General features: G+C 39.0%; 1 protein-coding gene across 1 annotated transcript in view; it reads right to left on the bottom strand.

Annotated features, from left to right (window-relative positions):
* The window catches only part of PCDH15 (protocadherin related 15), a 546,308-nt gene that overhangs the window by 211,554 nt on the left and 309,652 nt on the right, over positions 1–25,102 (bottom strand). The window contains exons 17-19 of the mRNA XM_044236821.1: positions 22,276–22,581; positions 19,434–19,658; positions 8,536–8,652 (exon numbers count right to left, since the gene is read on the bottom strand). Coding sequence (XP_044092756.1) covers positions 8,536–8,652; positions 19,434–19,658; positions 22,276–22,581 — 648 coding nt within the window. The remainder of the gene's footprint in view (positions 1–8,535; positions 8,653–19,433; positions 19,659–22,275; positions 22,582–25,102) is intronic.

A 25,102-nucleotide genomic window follows, 5' to 3' on the forward strand; every position in this document is an offset into this window, starting at 1 on the left:
TTTGCTCTGAACTACATGCCTAGCAGACTCCTATCCTGCCCCTCAGTCTTTCTGTTTCCCTCTTCAATCCCTGGCCCATCTTCAAGAGGGCATAACCTGAGGATTTATTTCCAAGGTTTTCGCTTATCTGGTTACATATTCTTTCTTGGAGGATGTATTCATTACTCTCATAGCATCAACTTCAATCCGGGTGGCTCCTATTCTGCAATTTTCTTGTGTTCTCACTCCCATATTTTCTACTGGATCCCTCCCTGGCCCTCTCAATGTAGCCAGGTCCCTCTGGCATCAGATGGAAACAGCTGTGGCCACGGAGCATGTGCTCCATCCTCCCTGTGGTGTTGCTGACCTATGAGAAGAACTCATGGCCCTTCCTGCCATCTGCCTCCAGCCTCCTCTCAGCACTAGGTGTTAGGCATTCCCTTGTTGGGTGAGCCTATATCCTGGGAAAGAGAGAAGTTTCCACCAGACCCAGCACTAGAATCCTGCCCAGATCTGGGAGGACCACATAGCCTTCTGTAGCTGGTGGCACACATGTGTTCTGAAATCATTTAAAATGGACTATGTCCTTCTTTGATCTCAATATTTTCCTCTTAGAAGAGCTTTGTTCTTCATCTACCTTATTTCCACCAACTAATATCACCAGTGTCTTCATCAGTCGAGACAGAAGGCTGTGATTCACTTTTGATTTTGCTTTTATTTCATCTTTATCTTCAACTTCCTGCCCAATCACTATTAATTCTTCCATTTCAATGACTTTATTATTTCTGCTTTCTCTGTTTCCTTTGTCCACCCCGGTATTTTTTTTTTTTAATGATTAAATGAAGCAAATCTGTTAAGTAATCTCTTGGCTTTCATTTATTATTTCATCCAATAAATACTGCATCTCAGAGAGAAATCACTGTTCCATTGTGTAGCTCTGATTATTTTTTAAGATTTTATTTATTTGAGAGAGATAGAAGGAGACAGAGAGAGAGAGAGAGTGCAAGCAGGTAGAGGGGCAGACTCCCACTGAGCAGGGAGCCTGATGTGGGGCTGGATCCCAGGACCCTGGGATCATAACCTGAGCTGAAGGCAGAAAACTAATGACTGAGCCACCAAGGCACCCATAGGTCCGACTTTTGTCACTGCTTTTTGTTAAGTCTTGAGTAAGCTTCCATTTTTCTATATGATAAAATGGGTTTCACAAAACCATATTTGCCATAGTTCCAGTCTACAAATGGGTATCTAAGGCAGTTCTGATGTTTTGGGGCTACTTTTAAAAAAAGATTTTATTGGGGTGCCTGGGTGGCTCAGTGGGTTAAGCCGCTGCCTTCGGCTCAGGTCATGATCTCAGGGTCCTGGGATCAAGTCCCGCATCGGGCTCTCTGCTCAGCGGGGAGCCTGCTTCCTCCTCTCTCTCTGCCTGCCTCTCTGCCTATTTGTGATCTCTCTCTGTCAAATAAATAAATAAAATCTTTAAAAAAAAAGATTTTATTTATTTATTTGACAGAGAGAGAGAGAGAGAGAAAGAACACAAACACAAGCAGGGGGAGCAGCAAGCAGAGGGAGAGCGATAAGCAGGCTCCCCACTGAGCAGGGAGCCTGATGGGGAACTGGATCCCAAGATCCTGAGATCATGACTCGAGCTGAAGGCGAACGCTTAACAACTGAGCAACCCAGGTGCCCTGTGGGCTATTCTTTTAAGTAGCTAACATTTATTTAATCAGACATATTTCAATCACGTCACACATATTCATGGTCATAAGACAGATATTTTTGACTCTGCAATTTTTGAATACATTTCCTTTGGCCATTTCTTCTACTCTCACTTAAATGAATCCCCTATATGATTTTCAGAGTTGAATTCCTGTCTGGAGTAGATTCAGACATCACTGGGACACACATGTTCCCCCATTCTCTACAGACTGGTGCATTTCTTGGCATTTTTAATATGCACTCCCATGGCTTGATCTCTTTGTCTGTCTTGCCATATTCTTAATTGTTAGGTCCACAATAAATGTTTTCTGAGTGGTTTATTCATTCAGTAAGTTTTATGAGGTATCTGTGTTGTGCCAGGCACATATTAGATTGTAGGTCTACTGTCTTCATATGGTCAGTGTTTAAGGATAGGGAAGTGTGGAGTGGAGATTCTAAGACCAAGAGTTACCAGTGGCTTGGCTTTGAGGGTTGTTGAGGCCAAGTCCAGATCATGAGAAGCTAAGAAACTCTTTCAGAGCGTCTCTTTCCATTTTCCCTGGAAGAACTTCACAATAAAGCACATAATTTAAGCCTAAGGGAGGTTGCTAGGTGAGCTCCAGAAAAGGTCTGCTATATTTCACTCAGTTACTTTGGAAAACTTGTATTAATGTGTATAGGAATCCTAACCCCATGCGGCATATTCTCTTAAAAAAAAAATGGTGTAAGTCACTGATGTATCACTGGGTGACACTTTTGTAAAGGCTAAAAACAAAACAAAACAAAACAAAACAAATAACCCTAAACTTCACAGATGTTACTTACCATTCATAACACAAGAAAAACGTCCTTTAAGTCCAAGTAAGATGGCAGGTTTTTAATTAGAAGAGCAATATTTACTTCTGAAACACTTAAATCTAATATTGATCTCAAGTAATGCTAACAATGTAATTGTTCTTGAAAGGAATCAATAAGCCACAAAAGGAAAATGACACAGATTCCTAAAATATTAGATAAGCCTTTTCTAGACATTAATCATGTGTAAACTTTCTCATAAAACCTTCCCTTTTCTACTCATTTATACTCTCAAATCTAATTATAGCTCATTGTCATTTTAAAGATCAAGTCCCAACTGTCTCACTGTGTGCTTTCTTTCTAATTGAGTATTCGAGACCAGAGGGATGCAGGTTGGGGCTACATCAACTCAATTTTCACAAGATGACATGCATCGCAAAAACAGTTTTTGGTAACTATTCCCTGACAGCTTTGATGTGAAGGAAAAAAACAAAACACTGAGCTGTGTGCACATCCCCCCATATACTCCAGGGTCAGTGAACGTTGTTAGTAGCCTCTGAGCTCTGACAGCAGAATTTTTGCTACCTTGCTAGCAATAATCTAAATCAGTACAGAATAACTCCACAAGCCAGTATGTGGTAGGTGATGAAAGTCAAATCTGTAAAGACATCAATGGAAAAGAATGCAGAACACCCATGTTATCTGGGGACAAAAATATAATCTCAAACTCGTGGCCCTAACTACTTTGAACTCTTGCCCACAAAGCAAGCAGGTGGCAAATCATGGATACAGACAATGATTGCTTTTCCTTTTCGGCCCTACCTCTGCTCTTAGACTGCAACAGAGTCACTAACTGGAGGGTTAATGATTTTGACAAGATCGCTGTATTGACTTGGCATTATTTGGTGACGTCATATCAATTTCATAAAATATCGGGTATGCGTCATAGGAAAGAAAACCTGACCACCTTTCTTTTGCTCTTAGAGACCAATGAAACTTGAATGATTGAGAAGGATGTTAAAGCCACTTGTGAAAACACTTTAGAAATAATTCTTCAGGCAGCTTGTCTAAACTGAGTGGCTAGTATAGCTCTCAAAATCTCAGCAGAGGCAAAAGTAACCCACACTTGTAATTATTGGCCTTTTATAAAAATTATTTCTGAAAAAATATATAATGAGAATACTTAACTGATATTTAAAGCCAATTACTATTGAGAACTTGCAAGATCTCTTTTAGGGAGCATATATAATTCATAATTGAATATCAAAACCCAAAAAAAAAGAAGTCTTCCATGTCAATAATACACGAATATATGCAAACAGGAGTGTGACAATCGCGAATATTGAACATGTTCCAACTACTACTTGACTTTATTTGGGAATCCTATAACTTCCTAAAATGCATTAAGTGGAAAGAATTATATAACCATGAGGAAAGGGATCCCCCATGGATTCCTCATACTTTCTTGGAAATGAGCAAAATGTAAACTTCATTTATTTATGCCAACTTTTCTGCATCTACATTCTCACAAGGGGTCCCGTTCTGTCAGGCGCTTGCCCTGCCCACAAACAGAACTCTTGTATCTCGGGGTTTGGCCTACAGCTTCTGGAAGAATAAAATATGCAAATGGAAATTACACTTGCAGTTTTGTTTTGTGAAAGTTGGATTGAGAGGTCTCTGGTGAGCAGAAAGAAAAGGTTAGCGATTTTTAATATCCAAAATGATCAGTCATTACCTATTCACATCTCTGTGAACTCCTTAATGCCAACGCTGTCACAAAAGCAAGGCAGAAAATAAAGTCCTAACAGCTTTAATTCAGTGGGAAAAAAAAAAGTCCCTGGGAGGTTGTCCCCCCCACCCCCTGTCTAGAGCACTTCAGTTTTGTACAACATGCATTTTATAATTCTTCATTTATATTCAGTAATGGTGTTCTCTTTGGCTTTAAGACTTTATCCAGGAGGCACCTGGGGGGCTCAGTGGGTTAAGTCTCTGCCTTCGGCTCAGGTCATGGTCTCAGGGTCCTGGGATCCAGCCCCATGTTGGGCTCTCTGCTCAGCGGGGAGCCTGTTTCCCCCTCTCTGCCTGCCTCTCTGCCTACTTGTGATCTCTCTCTCTCTGTCAAATAAATAAATAAAATCTTAAAAAAAACAAAAAGACTTTATCCAGGTTATCCATCTGATACTTCAAAGGATTTTGTTTTGCTAATTTCTGGGTTAAAAGTAGGTGGCTCTCCCTTCATTTAGAGGAAACACGATGTCTTGAAAAGGAGGTGGCCAGTCTCTTGAGGCGAACGCTGTTACAGCTGAGTTGTGGCCATGCCCAGGCTAGGAGGGTGAAGAAGACTTGCTCCACCTTGCGCACATGTCGGTCTGCTGTCTTGCACACGCACCACCCGCTCTCTCTGCACAGCTCTCGATGGCCAAACTAGAGACACCCAAGTGTTCCCATTGTCACAAATCACTCATTTTCTGAATATCTGGCGTACTTTGTCAGTTCTGGAGGGTATAGAAATCCCTGTTAATTTATTCATTTATTCAATTATCTAATGAATGTTTCCTAAGAGACTGCTAAGTCTCAAGCATAGCGTTGGATGTGGACATGCAAACTGGAGTTAAGCTTTGATTCTTGTCCTTGAGGACCTTCCTTTCTAGTTTGGAAAAGAGACCATTAAATACACAAAGTGTTTCCAAAGATACTTACACATGGGAGCCCTGAACGGTATCCTCTAATTACGGAATGTTTATAATAGCAGCAAAGTAGAAAATACTCAGTAAACTCATTCAAAAAAATACATATTCTGGATTTATGGCACTGAAAGAAAATTATACAAGTAAAAATGAATCATAATACTTTTGAAAGTTGTATAATGTGAAATTTATGTTCTGAATATTTTCACAGAATCGAGCTTTTATTTCTGATTGGTGTAGGTGTAGCCCAGTTGCAACTAGGTTAATTTAAGGGATCCAGCTAGCCAGCAATCACTAGAAAACTCAGTGCTGAACAGTGGTTATGCAGAAGATTGCTGGTGTGTCAAGTATCAGCACTGAGCCTGAGAACATGTCAGAAAGAATAAAATCATTAACACAAGAAACACCAGGTGTTGGCAGGGATGAGGAGAAAGGGGAACCCTCGTGCACTGTTGGTGGGAATGCAAGCTGGTGCAGCCACTATGGGAAACAGTATGGAGGTTCCTCAAAAAGTTGAAAATAAAACTACCCTATGATCCAGGATTTACACTACTGGGTATTTACTCAAAAAATACAAAAACATTAATCCAGAAGGATACATGCACTCCTATGTTTATAACCACATTTTTACAATACCCAAATTATAGAAGTGTTCCAAAATCCATCAACAGATGAGTGGATAAAGAACATGTGGTATATGTACACAATGGAATATTACTGAGCCATAAAAAAGAATGAGATCTCACCATCTGCATCAACATGGATGGAGCTAGAGAGTATAATGCTAAGCAAAATAAGTCAGTCAGAGAAATGCCATATGGTTTCACTCATACGTGGGATTTAAGAAACAAAAGAAACAAACAAAGGAAAGAGAGAAAGAGAGAGAGAGAGACCAAGAAACAGACTCTTAGCTACAAAGAACACTGATGGTTACCAGAAGGGAGATGGAGGGGGAATAGGTGAGGGGGATTCAGGGACTCACTTGTCACGATGAGCAAGGAGTAATGTACAGAAGTGTTGAATCACTATATTATACACCTGAAACTATTCTTACACTGTATGTTAACCACACTGAAATTAGAATAAAAAACTTAAAAAACTGAGTCTGAAATACACACTCCCTAACTGAAATAAATATGCTCGGTATTTCCACTGAATGACTATCATCTGTCTTTCACCTATTGAAAAGCCAGCATTAGATGTTAAATGTAAGAAACTACTACTGGGGATACAAACCTAAGAACTTCTTAACAGAAATATGGAATTTGAAACTGGTAAATTTCCATACACGTCAGGCTGTAAAAAAGGAAAGATCCAAAGATAATAAATGAGACTCAAAGCCTGGACTACCCAAAAATGTGCTATCTACCCGTGAAGGGAGTAAGATCTTGATCTTCAAACCCATTTAAGGTAATAAAAAAATTAGTAACAAAATCTAATTTCCCTATTAAACTATTCTAATCATTTATCCCACCAAAAGTTGAGGGCCTCTTTCTAGATATTTTACATAAATAACAGCATTTCTTTATGGAACAGACAACAGACACATTGGTGGGGTGATCTGAAGGTCCAGCCAGGTACCAAGGTGGCAGGTGCCAAAAGGAAAGTGAGGATTTTGGCATCTGTACCCACACCTGGGGTATGTGGCCCATAGGGGATCAGCATACCTACATTTAGTCTCTTATCATTAATGCCATTAATCTTAACACTACCTTCCACTCTGTGCTAATATAAATGTCTTAGAAATACGAGTTTTGGGGGGGTGCCTATGTGGATCAGTTTGTTACACATCTGACTCCTGATTAAGGCCCATGTCATGATCTCAGGGTCCGAGTCCTGGGATTGGAAGGAGCCTTGTGTTGGGATCCCCAAGTCAGCAGGGAAGTCGGCTTTTCTCTCTCTGTCCCTGACCCCACTCACACTCTCTCTTAAATAAATAAATCTTTAAAAAAGAGAAAGATATATGAGTATTTTAAGATGCTGGGCTTGTTTATACTCATTTAGTAGAGTGTGTTTTAATTCCTATGAGCAGTTCTGTTTTTCCTAGAAGATTCTCCAGTCTGGAGAGCAAAAACTGGTTAGCACAATAATCAGTATAGACTTGATGTTCAAAACACATGCCTTGGAGAGAACTGAAAGTGTACTCTTCATTTCAAAGTAGTTTCTACCTCTGGCAGTTTATATATATATTTTTTTTTCTGAAAGTTTATATTAAAAGCAGATATAGCACCAATTTCATATTCACCATATTGACTAGTGTGTCCAAATCTGCAAAATTTTGCCTATCATATTTCCCAGAATGCAATAAAACAGTTTCAAAGACATTTTAACACACTCGAGAAAAGGAGCTTCTGACAGAAAGGTTACTACTTTCATGTTAACATTATGATTTTTCAAGACCTTATCATCACAAAAGACTGCATATGACCTGTCACAGTTGAAGGTAAAAAATGTTCTGACAGTCATTCACCTTTTATTAAATAAACGGCATTACACAAATACTATTTATATTAGCAATATGAAACAGAACTCCTAGATCACTTATAAAATTCGGGTCTTTCTCTATTTTCTTGTTTTTTTTAAAATGTCTTGTTTAATATTTCTTTTATTTTTGTACAGTATATCAGCCCCTGACTAATGGTGGAAGCTCACTCAAAAGTAAAACGTCTAGATCTTCATTATTTGGCTATTAAGAGATTAATTAATATTTATAAAGTGCTCACATTATTTACACAAAGCATTTTATATAGGTACTATTTTTTCTGCATGCTACTTTTCACTCATCAACATAATAACACTAAGGAAAATATACCTCACTTCTGCTGTAATGAAAACCCTCTATTTTGGAAGGCAATCTGGAATATCTCAAAAGAGGTAAAATTCTGGATAATAAAGACTGCATTAAATATGTTCTAAACAACATATTAATTTTTACCAAAATTACCAAAATTAACACATTCAATGTAACTATTATGTCATCCATTGATAGTAATATGTGACTAAAATGGAAAACTCTTAAAGATAAAACCTAAACCAATTAAACTAATCTTACACTGTCCTAAATAAAGAGCCCAAATGATACTGACTCTGAACACAGAGAACTTTTCTAACTCTATTTATTATTCATGTGGGATACATTGGCGAATAGCAAATTCTGAATTCCAGCAACATAGAAGGCATCTGCTTAACTGTGTTCAATAATAATTGTGTGAAGTGCGTGTGTCCCCATGGGTGCTACAGGCGAGCACACATGAAATGACTGGGGAGGACAGAGTGGACTCAGATCATCCGAATGTGCTGCCCAGAAAGTGTATCCTGTATGAGCATGCAAGGTCCTCTCTGCTAAGCTCCCAAATACCCATCCCTGTCCCTTACTTACAGGAGGGTCTGCGTCTTCGGCATAAACGGTCGTGATGGGTGTGCCCTTGACAGCGTCCGGAGCCACCATCCCCTTGTAGATCCGTTTACTAAATACAGGCGGGTAATCATTCATATCCTGGAAAACACAATGGAGAGTTTACAGCTGCTGGTAACAGTGGGTTGGGGGCACAGTTATGAGTCTGGCTCCCTCTTTCCCTATCATACAACCTATTTGCCACCATCAACCTTCTACCCTCTCAATTCCGTGGTTCTCACTGCAGAGCCGTGGCCTGAAGGAAGCTGGCAGAACTATCCAATATTCACGCGTGAAATAGCGTGCCACTCCATCAAACGGTCTGAAATTATGCCTTCTGGACAAGGGAAAGACGCTCACAATCTTCCCAGATGGTAGTTCCAGTGGTATGAGGTGGTTCTGAACTCTGGAAACAGGGATGGGGAACTTCTCTAAAAAGGGCCATTCTATGACTCAGGTGTCAAGGATGGTGCCTTCTTTGTTGTGTTGCTGTTCCTTTTCAAAAAAAAAAAAAAAAAAAAAAAAAGCCCACTAATGTTTCTGTTGCCACTGAAAATTCTGGATGTACTTAGCATAATGGGATGATTAGCGCATTTCAAATGCAAACTATGAAACAGCCTTTGATGCCATCTTACATTTTTACAAACATAAAATGGTTCAAGCATGTTTTCTCTATAGCACACTACAAGAATGACACATAGAATTAGATGTTCCGATAGACAGAAAACAATGGTGATTTATTGCAGGAGGTTTTCAAGTTAATTTACAGGCATCTATTTTATTTTTACCACTCAGTGATATAAGTGCATTGTCATTTATGTAGTATCACTCTTTTTTTTTAAGATTTTATTTATTTTTTTTGACAGAGAGAGACCACAAGTAGGCAGAGAGGCAGGTAGAGAGAGAGGGGGAAGCAGACTCCCTGCCGAGCAGAGAGCCTGATGTGGGGCTCGATCCCAGGACCCTGGAATCATGACCTGAGCTGAAAGCAGAGGATTAACCCACAGAGCCACCCAGGCGCCCCAGTATCACTCTTTAAACAAATAATTATCAAGTTCTTCCCATTTCTATGACTCAGTGCGAGGCACTGGGTCTACTGAGGTTACTCAAGAAAAAGACGGTCTTCCCTTCATGTCACTTACTTGTCATTTAACAGGCAAAGACACTGATTCGGCAGATAGTCGTGACTCTGCCCAAATTAATCTAGTTATTTGACAGAGCCAAATTAATAAATCTGGTCTTTTGAGAGCAAGACCATTTTTTCCCCAGCCATTTTATGTTTTATAGAGAACTGCATTTTAGTTTTTCCTCAAAATAATGCTTCTTACCATGAGGATCTATATTTCTTAAATTCACTTGTTTTTAAAATAATCACTACACCCTGCATTGTTTTGGGTACTTTGGGTCAGACACATTTGAGCTTAAAGCTGAATGTGTTAATTATCTTACTCCCCAGGTCATCTTTTTCCTCACTTGTTATTAAAAACAAAAGAAGAAAATTATTCTACACAGTTTTTAATATCTGCTCTGATACAACAATTTCCCTGTACAATGTAAATTGGGAACCCACTAATTAACTGAATATAAACACCTCTTTTTGCAAAGAGGTCAGGATAATTATCTGTTACAATCAAACAGCATTTGCTTTTATATTCACAATAGAGTTGACTTCTGAGTTGTAAATATGAGAAAATCTGCAAACTTTAATGAAAAATAAGAGATTTTTAAGTGTAAGCAAAACTAAAAAGTAAAAAATAACATTTCCTGAGTTTTGACATACAGTCTCTTTTTTTTTGAGAGAGAGAGACAGTGAGAGAGAGCATGAGCGAGGAGAAGGTCAGAGAGCGAAGCAGACTCCCCATGGAGCCGGGAGCCTGATGTGGGACTCGATCCCAGGACTCCAGGATCACGCCCTGAGCCGAAGGCAGTCGTCCAACCAACTGAGCCACCCAGGCGTCCCTTGACATACAGTCTTCATAACCTTCCATGAACAAAAAATGAAAAAGCTTCTTTTATAAATTACGACCTTTAGAATCTGAACAAGTACAAGACATTGAAAGCACCATTCTCGATAATGAGGGTGGTGGATGGTATTGATCTTGAGGTTTCAGGCAGGGGGTACATATATAAAACATTTGCATGCACACTTTTCTCCTGCTCTTTTCAAGAGTGCCAATTAATTTAATGAGTGAATCTTGTAACTAAAGGGGTGGAAATCCTTTTGCACCCAAAGTTGTAACTTCTGAAGGTCAGAAAAGAAGGGACCCAACACTGGAATTTTTCTGTACACAAGTTCCCAAGGTCACACAAACTCAATATGTCCTGATAAATTTTCTCCTCCTCCTCCTCTTTCTTCTGCTTTTTCTTTCTCATCTCAAAAGATACTTACAACCTGATTGGTATAAGATACTTTTGGTACTTTGATTCTTCAGAGAAAAAAAAAAAAGGCATGTGATCTTCTAGTTGTCATATAGTTGCTAACAGTACTCAGTACAGTCCCCCCCCCTTTACCCCTACCAAAGTATTCACTAGAGCCACATTCTAACTGCATGCGTAGTGGTTGTTTTCTATAATCAGGCCTCACAGATGATTAGACACAAACCCAAGTAGTAACAGAGGGCTCCAGGACTGTTTCTTCTCCCCCTTTCCTTTGCTTGCCACTGGCAGGACCAAGAATAAACCAATGCTGCTATGTGGGAGCCTTCTCTCTATAGTACATTGTACATATTTTGGAGTTGCAATCTTTCTTTTGTCCCAGCTCAGACGTTCTTGCACAATACATGATTTCAGATGAGAAAATTTATTGAAATGCGATGCCAACAGCCATAATCAATAGCTCGTTATATTTATGCTCTAGGGATGGCTGAAGAAAAGTAGTAATCTGCTGTGCAAATTCTCTGTTATGCAGCAAAGGAAGGAGCAGTTGCACTCTCCGTACAGGATCTTTTCTGTTGCCCATTTTCCACTAGAGGGTAGTATTGGCAAAAAGAAACATAGCCTCCTCTGTCTACTTGCTAACAGTTTTATCACGAAGACCCTTAATAGTTTCCTTTCCGGGGTTATAATCTTTGCTGGTCTGAACAAAAATTTGGTTCATGTTTCTAAAGAGTATTCTGGAAGTTGGCATGGTTCTCATCTAGAACAACACTATGCTCTTCTCAGGAAAAAAAAAAAAAAAAAGTTCCCATCAGTTTATCATTTGCTTCCATATCTCAAGCAAGTAAAACAGTACCTGAAGGAACAGTGAGCTAAAAAGAAGAAAGTATGAGTTCCACTTATTTATTTTCTAAATTAAAGTCTAAATTAGTTACAGAAACCATGGCAACTTCTGCAGACCGAGGAATGCATTTAAGGAAACTTTGTGAACAAGCATCCCAGGGAACCAGGAACTCGCTGGGACCTTGCAAATTAACGGCAAGTTTCCACAAAAAGTAGAGAAAGAGATGGTAAGAATTTTGAGTTTCTGGAATCTGGGTAAGAGCTGTTCTTGATAAGAGATTTCTTTCCAGACCAAAGTGTACTAGATGTTTATGCTCCAATCATCTTTTTTAGAAGGATGAAGATACAGCAAACACCAGTGCTCATCCTCAGCTCTCAGGCACACTTGGCTGGGGACATGGGGATGGGGTGCTGGTGGCTGGGGGGATTCCCACAGCTTGGCACGGTCCACCTACAACTGTTTGGTGCCTTTCCTCTGAAATGCCTTGAGGCTTGAGAAGCAGATGACTGTCTTTCCTAGAGCACAGTGCCATTGACTTCTCTGCCTGTTCCCAGGTCCCCTCCCCACTGCCAGACCTCTTCTGGGTCTGACCTGCTGCGCTGACCCAGCGGCTGCCTTCTGTGGTTTGCTCCCTCCTGCGACTTCTATTTCTCATCTTGTCTTGTCCAACTTTGCTCCCTTCTCTCTTCTCTCCCTCTGCGCAGAGGATCAAAATAGGCCCCACCTCCAGTCAGACAAATCTTTTTTTTCTGTTTTGCATGGGGCAATCCTAAACATAAATCATAAACATACTCAACTTTCTTTTTCTTTTTCCTTTCTTTCTTTCTTTTTTTTTTGGCCTCAAAACCTTCCCTGGAAGCTTCTTTCTTAGAAGTTGTGAGTTTGTTTTGGTTTGATTTCTGAGTGTGTAGTTATTCTGGGCTCTTGAGGGGCTGCAAACCCCTGATTCAGAAGGGATCAAAGCCCTGCTTTGCCACACCAGCAAAATGTACCCAGTGGCATTCAGTAGCACAAATACTGACGGAGCTCCCTCTGGGTGTCGGTAACCACATTAGATGGTGGGGATCTCATTACCCCCAAGAGAGGCAGAGTGCCCGCTGGTACTGAGCTGATGGGTCAGAGTGGAAAGCAGAAATTAAATACATAATGCTGGCCATGATGAATTTTATGAAAAAAGTACAAGGATGTAATGAGAGAGTGTAGTAAGGAGTTTAACTAAATTTCACACAGGGCGCATCTCTGTTACCAAAGCAACTGCTCCATCACTCACACCCTCTGGCAGGTGGCACCGTCCTTCAGTGCAGTCAGTTGCATGAGGAGCACAAGGCTGGGCAAGGCTGACCAAGCCACAGCTCTAATACATAATTCCATCCCCATCTAGTTTCTCTGTTTGGGAATGATAATGTGGGGAGAAGGGAGCTGATGAGCTTTAGGGATGTTTTCCAAGCCAGGAAGCTATGGGCAACTGGAAGAAAATGGGCATGATCTGAGCTAGAATCTTCGAGCAGATTCTGTCTTACTTTCTCCAACGTGCTGCAGAATTGCATGTGCATACTTTATGGTTACTGTGCATCAGGCTTCATGCTAGGTCTGTTCAATTTATCATCACATTGAAATATATAAGCTATTTTATTTCTGTTTTAGTTATAAAGAAACCAAAGCTTAGAGAGGTCAAGTTGCTTGTGGTGATCCCACTATAAATGGCAGACCCACGACCTCATGCTGGCATGGGAGACCCCACAGGAGGCATACTGATATTCAGACAGGAGAAAAAGAACTGGCCAAGCTATCAAAAGATTATGTATCAGATGTTAACTAAGATGATGTGAGTAGGATGTTTAATAAAAGTCCACAATAACTTTTTAAAGATCTGTGGTCAAAAATACTTTACAATTTAAAAATTCTTTCAAGTAGCTATTACACTTTTATCTTGGCAATCTGGTATGCTACTAAACATTGCATAACGCTAATCTATTTCCCTGAAGATAATTTTCATTATTATTTACATAGCTTATTTTTTATTTTTTATTTTTATTTTTGCTTAAAAAAAGAAAGACTTGCATCAGTTGAATTTGTACATTTAGCACACAAATTGTACACAATTGAGTACAATTAACTCAATATTTAACCCTACAGTTATTTTCACTAAAAGCTAAGAAAATTTTCCCCAGATTTCATTCTTTGGAAAACTACTCCACCAGAAGCTTTAGAAACAAAAAGAACCCACAATTCCACTATGGGAAAATGTGGGAAATCGTTTCTTATTTTCTTGAGAGTCACAATGTACACCAGCTTATTAAGGACTTTTAGATGAAGGCATGCAGTGGAGACATCAGTTTACTTCTGTGTGCCTCAGCAGTCCCCAAATCCATTTGTCTATGAAATTCTTTGTCTATGAGACACTGCTTACCATATCTCAAGGAGCTCATGCTCTGTGGAATCTTCTCTGAGGGACCTCGAAGGTAATGCAATATTGAGGGCACACACTATGACTATGTGGAATATTGACTTTGGTGAATTAAAGGTTTCAGAGAACATGTTGAGAATTCTGCTGCATGGAGAGTGCCCCCAGTTTGTGGCAACCACGGGAGGCAGGGGGACAGATGCCAGGGATGGTGATATCCACCACTGGCAGGGCTTATCAGCATCTCCTGCCCCCACCAGGAGGCAGCTGGGTTTTGGAGACTTCTGGCAAATGGGAGAATGTGAGAGTCACGGAGGAGTAAAAGAATGTAACTGTGTGTATGAAGTAAGGCACTTTCCTGGGACTCCCGGAAGCCAGTGGGTGATATTTGAGGAACCAGGATGGAGACCCACAGAAATGTGAATTATTATTGCTAACTCTGGGCAAGTACCTTTTCATTTGTTTCCTCTAGTTTGATTGTTTAGGGGAAATATGTCACAGCTCAGTTGTAAAACTCTGGAATAGTAGAGTGTGCAGATGCTGTAAGAATTGCTGTAAGAACACCACCCCTTGGCGTGCTCTTCCTGATACATTCACATTCTTCAAACTTGCCAGTGAATACATCAGAAAGACAACACCAATAATGATATGATAACTGAGAGTAGACTAAAAAGGAATATTTGAATGTCACAGTCCAAAACAAGTATTTTCTCCAGTTTAGCCAGTACTCAGGCAAAAGTGAGCAAGTGGTAAAAAATAATGATCAACCCAATCAACCCAATTAGATCCCCCTACTTGGCTCATTGAGATCCTCTTTTTATTCCATTTTCTCCCTCCTGAGAAAGGGAAGGAGGATGCTATAAATCTTAAACTCTCCAGAGCTTCCTCTGACTGAATGAAATCCAGGGCTCTGCCCATAGGGTCACCAAGGAACATCAATGGCACATCACCACCTGTCAGTTGTCCATGGTATGACAATGCTGCCTTGGTACCCGGCGTTGAGATTCTCTCCAGAAAAGTTATCCTCATTCCTATATTCTATGGGGATAAGGACATTTGTCTTCCTGCTGGGGAGGAAACACCTCTGAAAAATGAGAACTAGCTCCATCTTCTAAGACTCCCTGAATTTCTCAACAGTTGGTCCTCGTGGATATTATTTCACTTCTGGTCCTTCCAGTTCTCCCTGGAACCAAGCCTCCTTCCTGCACGGAAGGGTCTCCCTCATCCACTTGTGCCACTGCCATTCCCCCACCAGGGTGACAATAAACAGAAGGACTTAGGTCATCTGCTCATCTTAGACAATCCTTCATGAGGCTATCCAGTATTGCAGAGCCATTTACACATTTCGACTTTTCTGACTGGTCTTCCACTTTTGGTTTATCACAGAAGATAGACCTTTTCTTTCTGCATATTTCTATATTATATCATACTCCATTTGTAAGGACAGATTTTTCTCTGGATTATATGCCTGAAACTGTATAGAATTTGATTTTTTTCAGAGATTTACTCACATCATCTAATTTACCATTATATATTCAATTATTCAGTATATGCAATAAAATGTACAGTGAAGAAGGCCTTTCCATGTTCTGCAGAAACATTGCAACAAAAACACATATTATGCTTCTGGTCATCATTGGTTTTGTTCTGGATCACTAAGAAAGCACTCTGCGGGTTGATATAGCTTTCTTTCCAAATATCACTTCAGTTTTCCCACTCTCACTCCAATTAGAAATATTTGATAGACTAGATACTAAGCATTTGATCTTTTTTCTTCTTCTTCTTTACAAAAGAAAATTATGTGTCTTCTCTTTTTCAAAGAGAGATCTTCAAGATGCTTTCCCTGTGGTGACTGTTTTGGGTAGAAATCTCTCTTAGCAAGTACTATGCAATTATGTTATCAGCAAAATAGCTTGTCATACTGCAAGTAAACAGAACAATGACAGAAAATCTGCATGCTTGGGAAAGACCTACATTTGTGGAGAAATGGGAATTGTATTCCATTCTTCCCTTCAAAACAAACAAGCACGATGTTTTTATGGGCTCCAATATAAGGTAACAGTTTTAAAGTTCTTCTCTGGGATAATGTCACCCTGAGCGACCAGAAGAGAGAAAAGCAAGTGTCAGCCTGCATTTGGGGAAATGTTCTGCAAATTTTATTACGCTTTCATCACCTTGATAAAAGGATGTGGCACTGGAAATGTCTAGAATTGGGGCACCTGGGTGGCTGGTTTAAGGGGACAATTCCCGGTTTCAGCTCAGGTAATGAGTTTCAAGGTTGTGAGATCTAGGCCTGTGGCGGGCTCCATACTCAGCATAGAGTCCACCTCAGATTCCTTATCCCGCTCTCTCCCTTACCCTGTGCTCCTCCCAGCCTGTGCACGCTTGTGTGTCTTCTTTCTCTCTCTCAAATAAATAAAGAAATAAGATCTTTAAAAGAAAAAAAAATCTAGAATTGAATGCTGGTTGATTAAGTTTTGTCATAAATGTATAATAAATCAGGAATAATTTACTACAGGTCAGGAAGACCTGACCAATGAAACTGCTTGATTTCTCTAAATAAGGTAAAGCAACAGAGACAACAAAAATTAGATCAACACCCTTCCGCTTCTGAAGAAAGAATGGGTCTACTGATGAGCAAACCCTTTCCACATGCCAACATGATAGCCTTAGGGGACACCCATATTATTAAAATAAAGGGGTGATCAGGGAACATGAAATCCAGTTTAAGAAGCTTCAGTGCCAGGTAGAGACCAAGACTTATTTAGAGCACTTTCTGCTTGATTAGATGATATTTTTGGATCTAATCCAACTCCAAAGACTTCTATCAAAAAAAAAAAAAAATCCAAACAAATCAATCCACACTGAATCCAGAGCAGCCAAGTCAGAGTCTTTGATGGTTTAGATGATGAATCATCTCCTTGATGAACCACACCCATCCTGAGACACAAGGCCATCCCACTGAGTATCCATCTGTGTATCTGGGAAGAATGTGCAGAGTCATTAGTGGCAAGTCTTCCCTTATTGTTCAAAACAGCCAAATAAATGGCCATTTTTCTATCTTTTATTTTGTGTGTGGTCATTTCCACCAAACCACAGGGTTAGGCAAGTGTATACAGGGTATGATGGCCTCAGTTTTCACTTGGTCCTGAGCCATTCCACCATATTGTTAATTCACTCAGGTCAGGCTTATCTTAGCCTTCTTCATTTCTTTACTTGTTGAGATATCTTCAAAAGTAAAACATTATCATGTCCCTAAAGTATTTTTGTAAACATATTTCTAAATTTCTAAATGTCATACCACAATAGTGTGGCAAAATTATATTTTAAAATATGAACTAAAACCTCTTGGGCCATCAGTGATCGATCCTTCTCCAATCCACTGGAACGTCAGTCTTTGGAAAGAGACACACAAACTGAATTTAGACCCAAGGAAAGAGGCTAATAACTCAAATATCTATTCCCAAAGAGGACTTAATGCTGCATAAAATTTTAACTCTCCGAATATATATATAATATAAAATTTCTTAGGCTAGAGAGACACACAATGGAAGAAGTGGTTAAAAAGCCATTGTGGATGCCTGAGAAAGAAGGAAGTCAGACCCTGATAAGACTCTCCAGACAGCTTTCAGGCATCTGAGAATAGAAGGGATGCATGTGTCCCAATAATTTAGGGGAGACAGCAAGTCTCCAGGCAAGAAATATCAGGAGTGCACTGGCAGGCCAGCTAGGTCAAGTGTAAAGAGGAGACAATGGAATAATTTCTGTGTCCCTGTTTGACTGCAGGAGTATCTATAAAACAATAAAACAAAACAAAAAACTAAAACCCAGGCCTAAAGATCTTATAGTCACTAACATTAGAGTAGTTACTATATGATAAACAATGTCATGCTAATTCTATATTGGCACAGTCTCTAACAATCTTCTGTGTATTCATACCAGTATTTTATTGTCTAAGAAAATCAGTAGTATGTATGAGTTATCAGTTAAACAGTCAAACAAAAACCCCAAAAAAGTGATTATTTTCTTATTCCACCATTTCCATATTGCAGTAACCTACAAAAATAAACATAGTAAAAAACAAAACAAAAAATGCAAAAAAAAAGAGCATAGTAAAAACATTGTCTATGACCTTATATACCTTATGACTTTGTGTACCATTATGAACTTGCATTCATCTCCTCTCTCTTGAGAGAACCTTTCAAGAATTGGAGTCATCCCTAGTACCTAACTTCCTTGCATTCTAAGCAAAAATCCATGTGCAGAAATGCACTGGTGATGACTTCCCCATGGGAAGAGGGCTCCTTTGGGAAGGAGCAGAGCAATCTGACAATTTAGGACACAGCTCAGGTGACCTTTACCTACACTAATGTTTGAGAACTGATAAATCTCTCCTCATGTCTTCTTTTAAAGGCACACCTTAAAATCACTTAAATCCCAAAAGGTCGAAGATACCATGCTATCTGAAGCAATCACTTGGCACATGTTATCACAATGAATGAGAAAGGAAATCTGGCACGGCCAATGAAGGCCTCATGGTCACAAACCTTGAACCTGGCTGAGCTGAGCTCGACTCTGATTCCAATCAGTCCCAAAGCTTATTTCATTCCAGAATCTCAGCTTACAGACTAATTAGCTCTGGGGCCTTAGAACTCTTGCTTTTCCATAATCTTTTCTTTTTAAAGTTTTTAAATTGAAGGGCTTGGATGAAATTATTATCCCTGGTGCTGTGAAATTTGGAATAAACTAGTCTGGAGAAATTGGGACTAGATTAAAATTGTAGAACTGGGGAGCCTGGGTAGCTCATTGGGTTGGGCCTCTGCCTTTGGCTTGGGTCATGGTCTCGGGGTCCTGGGATCGAGCCCCGCACTGGGCTCTCTTCTCGGTGGGGGACCTGCTTCCCTCTCTGTCTCTGCCTGCCTCTCTTCTTGCTTGTGATCTCTCTCTCTCTCTGTCAAATAAATTAAAAAAAAAATCTTTTAAAAAATTCAAATAAATAAATAAATAAATAAATAAAATTGCAGAGCTTTGGGAACATTTGGGCAGCCACAGTGGTTAAATTCTTATTTAGTATTTTGTTCAAATGTATCTATCCTACTTCAACAATTTGGCTACTTCTCAAGTCTAACACATTCCAGACTGTATGTTCTGGGTCCGGTACTACTGTGTTTTTAAGAATAGCAGCCCTGGATATTTAATATAGTTCAAACTCAGAAGAGAGTATGGAGTTAGCCACCAGGAGTCATCCGTGCTCCTTACCTTTACTATCACAGTGACCGTAGCAATGCCAGGTGGCATCGTTCCATAAATATCAAAGGCCTCCACAAGAAATGTGATGCTTGCTTCCTGCTCTGGAAACGACTCATAGTCCAAACTCCTTAAAAGGGAGAGTTCTCCTGTAAATGGATGTAGTGCAAAAAAGTGCTTTACTTCCGGGCTTCGGATACGATACGACACATTTGCTCCAAGGTCAACATCCTTGGCCTGTAAGAAGTAAAGCAGAAGGACGATGGTATCAGTGGTGTTACCAAACCAGAGGAATGCAAGGCTGATGGAGGTCATGGGTCAGCACCCAGGACAGCATGAACTTCACATTGATCACAAGGCATGTTTCAGAGACAAGCATGTTTGTTAAGTAATTTACCAAAGAGAGAAAGAGGGAGAAACAGAGGTAGAGAGACAGACATTCATGACATTTTGTCTTCTTAAAAAAAAATTTATTACTATATTTATTTTCCCTGAGAAATCACTAACTAAAAGAATCATATCACTGTTAAAAAATGATTACTGTCATAAATTATTGTATTATTTCTTGCTAATTGAATAACCTTGAGAAATAATCTTTTAAATATAAATAAAGTTTTATTGGGTGTTTTTTTTCACAAACATGACAGATTATTAATGGAGTATAAGGAAATGAAGGAAATTTAAGTAATAATTTCTCCTTACAAGGATTCTATAATATTTCTAAGGCTCAGTTTACTATACTTCCTTCACTTGATTAACCTTTATGGAGTAGTTATTATGCAGGAGAAGCACAAGATGAACCAAGACACAAATACTGCCCTCCAGGTTAATGTCTCAAAAAAAAAAAAAAAAAAAAAAAGAACACAAATACCACCATAGAAAGAAAACAGGGACATGGCAATTGAGAGGTGTTCAGAATTGGGAGTGACGTGTTCTAGCAGCAGGTCTCCCAGGATGACAAGGACAGACTGGCCAAGGCAGCTCTGGTGGAGGAACTGGAACAGGATCAGGGGGATGGGGGGACATGAGCTGTGTTAGGATGCACACACAGGAACCCATGCATCTGCTATGTGAACTTCTGCCTTTGCTCCCTGCAGTCAGTTACCATCATCACAAGAAGACATTGGGAAAACACAGATTTGATTATGTCATTTTCCTATCTAAAATCCTTCTTGTTTTCCATTCCATTTTGGGTTAACTTCACTCTCCTGAACACAGAGAGAAGGATCCATATAATTTCCAGCCTGTAGCTCTTCTCTGTCTCCTCTCTAAGATCTCAAGCAGGTTCGTTCCAATGCCTTGAATAATATTTCTTCTTCTTTGCTAGAATAACTCTTACTCAATCCTCAGTTCACACTGTAGAATGCAACTGTCTAAATCTCAATACCAGATTTCTAAACTCTCAAGATTAGGTTGAGAGTTTCACCTGTCATTCTGAGGCCCTTGCTCTAAGAACCTCTATCGCAATTAAGGATTTACTTGTCTGTTTGCCACGTCAGACTGAGAACCCAATGAAGGCAGGAAATGTGTCTTTCCATGTTAGAATCCCCAAAGTCTAGCAGAGGAGCTGGCATACAATAAACACTGGAAATACCTGTGTTGGATAAATGGATGAATAAATAGATGAAAAGAAGAATAAATGGAGAAATATGGACCTTTCCCTGGCTGGCACCTGCCGTTTTTAGATTAATGTTTTTGCCTAAATATTTATTGAGTTAAATTATGAAAAAAATGCAAGTTCATAAAACCCATGCTAACAGAGTTCAAGTTGTGGATACCAAGTCAAGGAAGGACTAGAATCCTTTTTTTTTCTTTTTTATAATTCTTTTGTTAGAATCCTTTTTTCCCCAAAAAATTATACTTTATGGACCATCTATGTCAAAATTAAAAGAGGTGGTTACTTAAAATGCAGATTTCTAAGCCAGCCTAAGCTACCTAACCTACTAAATCAGAATGTCCAGAGTTTCTGGTGATACTGTAGCCAAGGACTGAAAAAATGCTTGGATATGGGGGTACTATTCAAAAGGAGAGTCATACCTCTGGAAGGATGCCAGTTTTTTACCAAAAGTGAAAAAAAGAATGGGTTCAGCAATATCCTCTTTCTGTAAAATATAGGGGAAATCTCTACCTGTGTGTGTGTGTGTGTGTGTGTGTGTAAGTATAGATATGTGTCCATATGTATCCATACAGATACATACAAACATAGGAATATGCACATACCTGGATAATGTGCATTTACATATATGTAAATATAGAACTATTTATTTGAATATGTACATATGTAGTTAGGCATGCATATACTGCATAATGCATATTTACATATACTATCAATATGGAAATATTTATTTGAAAACATGCATTCATAGGTATATATATGCACACCTGCCTACATGCATATTTACCTGTATGTAAATATGAAAATACTTTATTTCATATTGTGTGAGCACAAAGATAAGTGTCACAAATACACTTAAAAATTTAACACCAAGTACTCTGGAGGTACAAAATGGGAGATTATTAAATTTTTCTTTATAGAGTATTATATTGTCAGTTTTTACAGTAAATAAATAGCACTGATTTTATAAATTAAAAAATTTATTAAGACATCTTATTTGATTTCTTAGAAGTGCACCTTTTCTCTTCTTACTTGTTGGTATATCCCTGAAGTAAGGTTGTTACATAAAACCAATATGCAACACGGGGAAGATACTTCTATTAAAACTTTACTTATTGTTTATCTGAAATTAGAATTTAACTGGGTGTGTTGTCTTTTTATTTGCTAAGTCTGCGACCTTCTGCAGACAGCAGATCTTCTAATGTGGGATCCAGGACTTGTCTGGATACCCCCACATACCTCTATCTGGAGGAAGGTGGTCCCAGCTGGCAGATTCTCCTCCACAACGACAGTGTATGTTGAATTGGTGAACACGGGGCTGTTATCATCAATATCCAAAACTTTGATGGCCAGTGTGAGTGTTGAGTGGCGGGGATGCACAGCTCCGTCTGTGGCCACAACAAGCAGCTCGTAGTAGTCTCTGACCTCTCTGTTAAGCTTCACTGCTGTGTAAATGCTCCCATTGGATGTGATGCGAAAGAGGTTATTGAAGTTGCCCAAACTGTAGTGCACTTGGCCATTTATCCCAGCATCAGGGTCTGTTGCCTGAATAGAGATGAAAAACAGAGGCATTCAGCTACTTTGTTTTGTCATGCTTTTTGCACATTACATTTTGCTATGGTGCCCTGCTAGAAGGGGACAGTTGAAAAATCATGGCATATTTTTAACTGAAAATTCTCTTTTCTCTGGGGGAAAAGTAAAAAAGATAATGGCAATGTAATGAAAATTCTAGAACTTGAGAAGAAATACACTATAGTTGAATTATTCTTCATTCAGAATGACCATGACATACATTGATAATATCATTAACAATATAATATTGCAAAAGAAAACTCACATTATAAAAATACTGGGTTTTTCCTGTACTATCATTTCTTTAATGATTTTGAATTCTAAATCAGAAAAACACAGGTAGTTTTTAATTAATGTAACATAATGTGCTAGATGACAACTTAAGATGCTTTTTGTTCAAACACTTTGTTTATTCATTTCCTATATATTTTGCCAAGTACTATATATCTCATTTAATCCTTACCATGTTATTTTTAAAAAGATTTTATTTTTATTTATTTGAGAGAAAGCAAAAGAGAGAGCGTATACAAGCAAGGGAGGGGCAGAAAGAGAGGGAGACACAGGCCCCCACAAAGCAGGGAGCTCCATGTGGGACTCGATCCCAGGACCCCGGGATCATGACCTGAACTGAAAGCAGACACTTAACTGACTGAGCCACCCAGGTGCCCAATCCTCACCATGGTCTTATGAATAAATACAGTTGTTCCCATTTTGTAAATGAGAGAATGGTGTCTTATGGAATTTAAAGCTCTTGCTTAGAGTTACAAAAGAAATAAATATACTGTGCCCTAGTTCTTGTACATGTAAAACTACTTGATAAATATTTCTGGAATTAATGAATGTTGAAATAAATAAATACAAGAAACTGAGATTTAAAACTAAATCTGCTCCCAAACCCAAAAGAGAGTCAAGGTACCAAAACCGGGAAGCACTTGAAGAGGGCTCTTCTTTAATATTGGAACACAATCTTCAAATGATAATTGAGAATTATTGCTATTATAATAACATATTAAATAAAATTTTAAGTTGCATCACAATCACTTTGCATCAAATAAAATGTGTAAATTTCAAGTGAATATTCTTCCAATGGGGTGTTAAGAGAATTAATCTTATCCAAACTCAAGTGTGATATAAATGATGACTGTTACTATTAACTATTTTGCATTTTGTGTTTAATAATGCTACTGGTTTTCAAAGAAACTGGAGTAAGTATTAGAAGCCACGAACTGTTGTATAATCCTGCCCTAAAACTGTTATTAAGGAAAGGAAGGAAGACACTTGACTGCATTATGAGCTACAGATAAAATAAAATCACTTAACATCCACAAAGCCTGGAATGCAAAAGGTTGGATTTTAATAGCATAAATGCAGATGTATATCCAAGTTTACAAACTCTGATGAAATGTGTTGGGGGCATAGCTGAATGCTTATGCCTTGTTTGAGGTAAAGTGGTAAAGTCCAAGATGTGAGTCATGTTTGCAACCCTGCTCCTTCTCTATGTCTTAACGTCAGACATGCCAGTGGGATTTGCCCCTTCAACTCATCTAAACACAAATGCTTGAGGTTTAAAGCCTGAGAACAGGCGGAGAAGGCACTGCAGGAACACCCAAAGAGGAAGAAGCACAGCGAACAAGTTGAAGAGTTTCCATTCTTTACATTGCGCCTAAAACATTCTTTACATTGCGCCTAAAATTTGCCATACAAATTAATGACAAATCCGTCAATCTTGTCACTCAGAGGAAAAACCGAACAACAACAATAGCCCCCTCAGGGGAAAAAAAAAGAACCCCCCCTCTTTTTTTGGTCTGAAATCATTGCATAAGTAAATAGAAAAATGTACTCCAGTAATATAATATAAATAGCTCTTATTTCTTAATGGCGACATTCGTGGAAATTTCAGTGACTTTTTCTGTCTGTGGGAATTCTTACAATCACAAAATCAACCATTTATATAACCGGTAATTTAAATGATTCTTGTTCAAATTATGTTTTCATTCATCCATATAATGGAAGGTGTATTATATAATGATTCTGTTTGACTAATGTGTGTGTGTGCATACACGTGTGGGGGAGGGGTGTTGTGTAGTATTGTTTTATACACCTCTAGCTGCTTAGCCATCTCCACAAGAATGCCTCGTACATATCTCTGTTAGTTTTCTATACCTGCCATAATGAATGACCACAAATTTAACAGTTTACAAAAGACAAATTTATTATTCTATGGCTCCATAGGTCAGAAGTTCAACAGGCGTCTTACCAGGTTAAAATTAAAGTACAGGCAGGGCTGTGTTTCTTTCCAGAGGCTGTAGGGGAAGTTCACTTACTGAGTTCCTTCCTTATTGAAGTTGTTGACAGAATTCAGTTGCTTTGAGTTGTAGGATTGAGATCTCCACCTCCTTTTTGGTTGTCATATGAGGACCATTCTCAGCTTCTAGAGGCCACCCATAGTCCATGGCCATCTCCTCCATTTTTAAAGTCAGCAATAATGGGTCAA

The sequence above is a fragment of the Neovison vison genome, chromosome 2 (genome assembly GCF_020171115.1).
Source record: "Neovison vison isolate M4711 chromosome 2, ASM_NN_V1, whole genome shotgun sequence".
Lineage (NCBI taxonomy): Eukaryota > Metazoa > Chordata > Mammalia > Carnivora > Mustelidae > Neogale > Neogale vison.